The following is a 2,098-nucleotide window of genomic DNA, read 5'->3' on the forward strand; positions in this document are numbered from 1 at the left end:
TCTGTCTCTCTCTGTCTCAAAAATAAACGTTAAAAAAAAAAAATTAAAACCAGCTCCAGGCTCCGAGCTGTCAGCACAGGGCCCAACACAGGGCTCAAACCCACAAACCGTGAGATCATGTCCTGAGCAGAAGTCAGACGCTTAACCAACTGAGCTACCCGAGCGCCCCCACCTTCCATTCTTTAAAACAAAACAACTATTACGATGGTCCAGGGAGTTTTCATTCACAATCTGTTCCTGTACAGATTCTGAGAGGCTTTGAATCGGGTCCTACATAGAAATAAGGCCTAAGCGGTCTAGTAAAAGTGTCAGTGAAAGTATAGATGTGAGATTTCTCAGTTATGTTATAAAATGAGATCTCACCCAGCTCATAGTCCAAGAAAATGCCAATGCCTCTGGGTTTCACGTCTAACAGTAGCAGTGTTGGAACAGCTCCCACTGCATTATATCGATCCCCCTGCAGCTGAAGCCTCCAGCATCCCTGCCAGGCTGACAGAGATCTCCTGGCCTTTGTGGGAAGCGAGTCTCTGCAAATCCCAACAGCCCATTCAGACTTGTCTCCCACTTCAACCTCCCAGAAATGCCTGCCGGAATAAAAATATGGAAAACCCAGGACGACTGTGTTGGTTGTAAATCTTTTTGGAAAGTAAGGAACGTTTTGTTTTCTCTTTGCAAATCTCACATCTTTTTTATCCTCGGAGACAATCAAGTTAGGGTGTGCCGTCTCAGGGTCTAGGATCACGTCCACTCCAAATTTTTTAATAATTTTCTGCAAAGCAGAGTACTGGGGAGGAAAACTGCAACCTTCTCTTCTTAATTGGATTGAAAAAATTGATGGGCTAATCTCATCCTCAGACTTCTTGTAGAAATGTTTAATCTGTGATAGCAATTCTACCTCAGACAGCACACTGTTCTCTACTACTTTACTCAGCAGACCTTTGAGGGTGGAAATGTAGTTTGAAAATGCAGTTATGTTTGCACTCAGTTTCTGCTGAATGTCCTTCTCTTCATCAGCTAACCTAGAAAGAACTGCTGCTTGATCACGATCTAGAAATTGCTTCAGGCACTCAAATTCAGAGAGTAGTTCCAGCTTTTGGTTTTCCACCTTCTCTTTCAGCTCTAAGGGTTTTTTGCTTTGAATGCTTATTAATTTCTGAATATCAACCACCTGTTTCTTCAGGGGCTCGATGTAACTGCTGAGCCTTTGTCTGTGGTGAGAGGCGGCCTCCTCCACGGGCCTCACCCAGTGGCCCTGGTGGTCAGGGGGTCGCATGCACGCGGGACACAACACCTGTAGGTCCTCCTCACAGAAGAGGGTCAGGACCCCGTTGTGCTTCTCGCACAGATGCCTCTCGTCCCGCCTCTTCCTCTTGCTCCTGCTGATGTGGAGGAGCTTGGCAATGTCAATCACCCTTCCCAGCTGGGTGTTGCTCCTCAAGTGCGTCTCTCGACATGAGTGACGGCAGACGGGGCAAGGGAACCTGTCGCTGAGATCAGCCCAGGATTGCTGGATGCAGCAGCGACAGAAGTTGTGCCCACATTCGGTGGTGACGGGGTCTCTCAGGTAGTCCAGACAGATGGGGCAGTTGGCTTCGGCCTGGAGCCCTGCCAGGGCTGACGACACTGCCATTGGGCTGTGAATGAGAGACTGGACTGAGGTGGGTTTTCTTCAGGAGCTTGGGCTCCAGTGAGAAGTGGTTACACTGTAAAATCTCAGTCCTCACTTTGCTGGCCGCTGCTAAAGTCCTGTGAATCTTCAGGCCTTTGATTCCAGCTGCCAAGGAGAGCCCTTCCCACAGCCTGCAACCAGTCACAACTCAACTAGACAACTCCTCTCCAGCCTTTGGAAACAGAGAAAAGAAAGCCAAGCGAAGCAGCTTTCTTAGCCAGGAGAACAATTGTTTCCTCGAATCATGAATTATTTGCAGATGAGGTATAACTTCCTTAAAAAACAAACAAAATAAAAACAACTCTGGGTTTGTTTCAGGTGGTCCTACCCATTACCAAATTCTAGTCAGATTACCCTCTTCTAACCCCAATCTTTTATTTCCATGCCTTTATTATGATGCTCCATCTATTCCTACCTACTTGGTACCAC

General features: G+C 47.1%; 1 protein-coding gene across 1 annotated transcript; it reads right to left on the bottom strand.

Annotated features, from left to right (window-relative positions):
• Positions 1-145: 145 nt before the first annotated feature.
• Positions 146-1,863, bottom strand: LOC121026588 (putative tripartite motif-containing protein 75). The gene has a single exon (XM_040469395.1). The coding sequence runs from the start codon at positions 1,628-1,630 to the stop codon at positions 221-223; it is 1,410 nt and encodes a 469-aa protein (XP_040325329.1). The 5' UTR covers positions 1,631-1,863; the 3' UTR covers positions 146-220.
• Between the last annotated feature and the right edge of the window lie 235 nt (positions 1,864-2,098).

The sequence above is a fragment of the Herpailurus yagouaroundi genome, unplaced genomic scaffold (assembly GCF_014898765.1).
Source record: "Herpailurus yagouaroundi ecotype Mexico unplaced genomic scaffold, PumYag 144018, whole genome shotgun sequence".
Classification (NCBI taxonomy): Eukaryota; Metazoa; Chordata; class Mammalia; order Carnivora; family Felidae; genus Herpailurus; species Herpailurus yagouaroundi.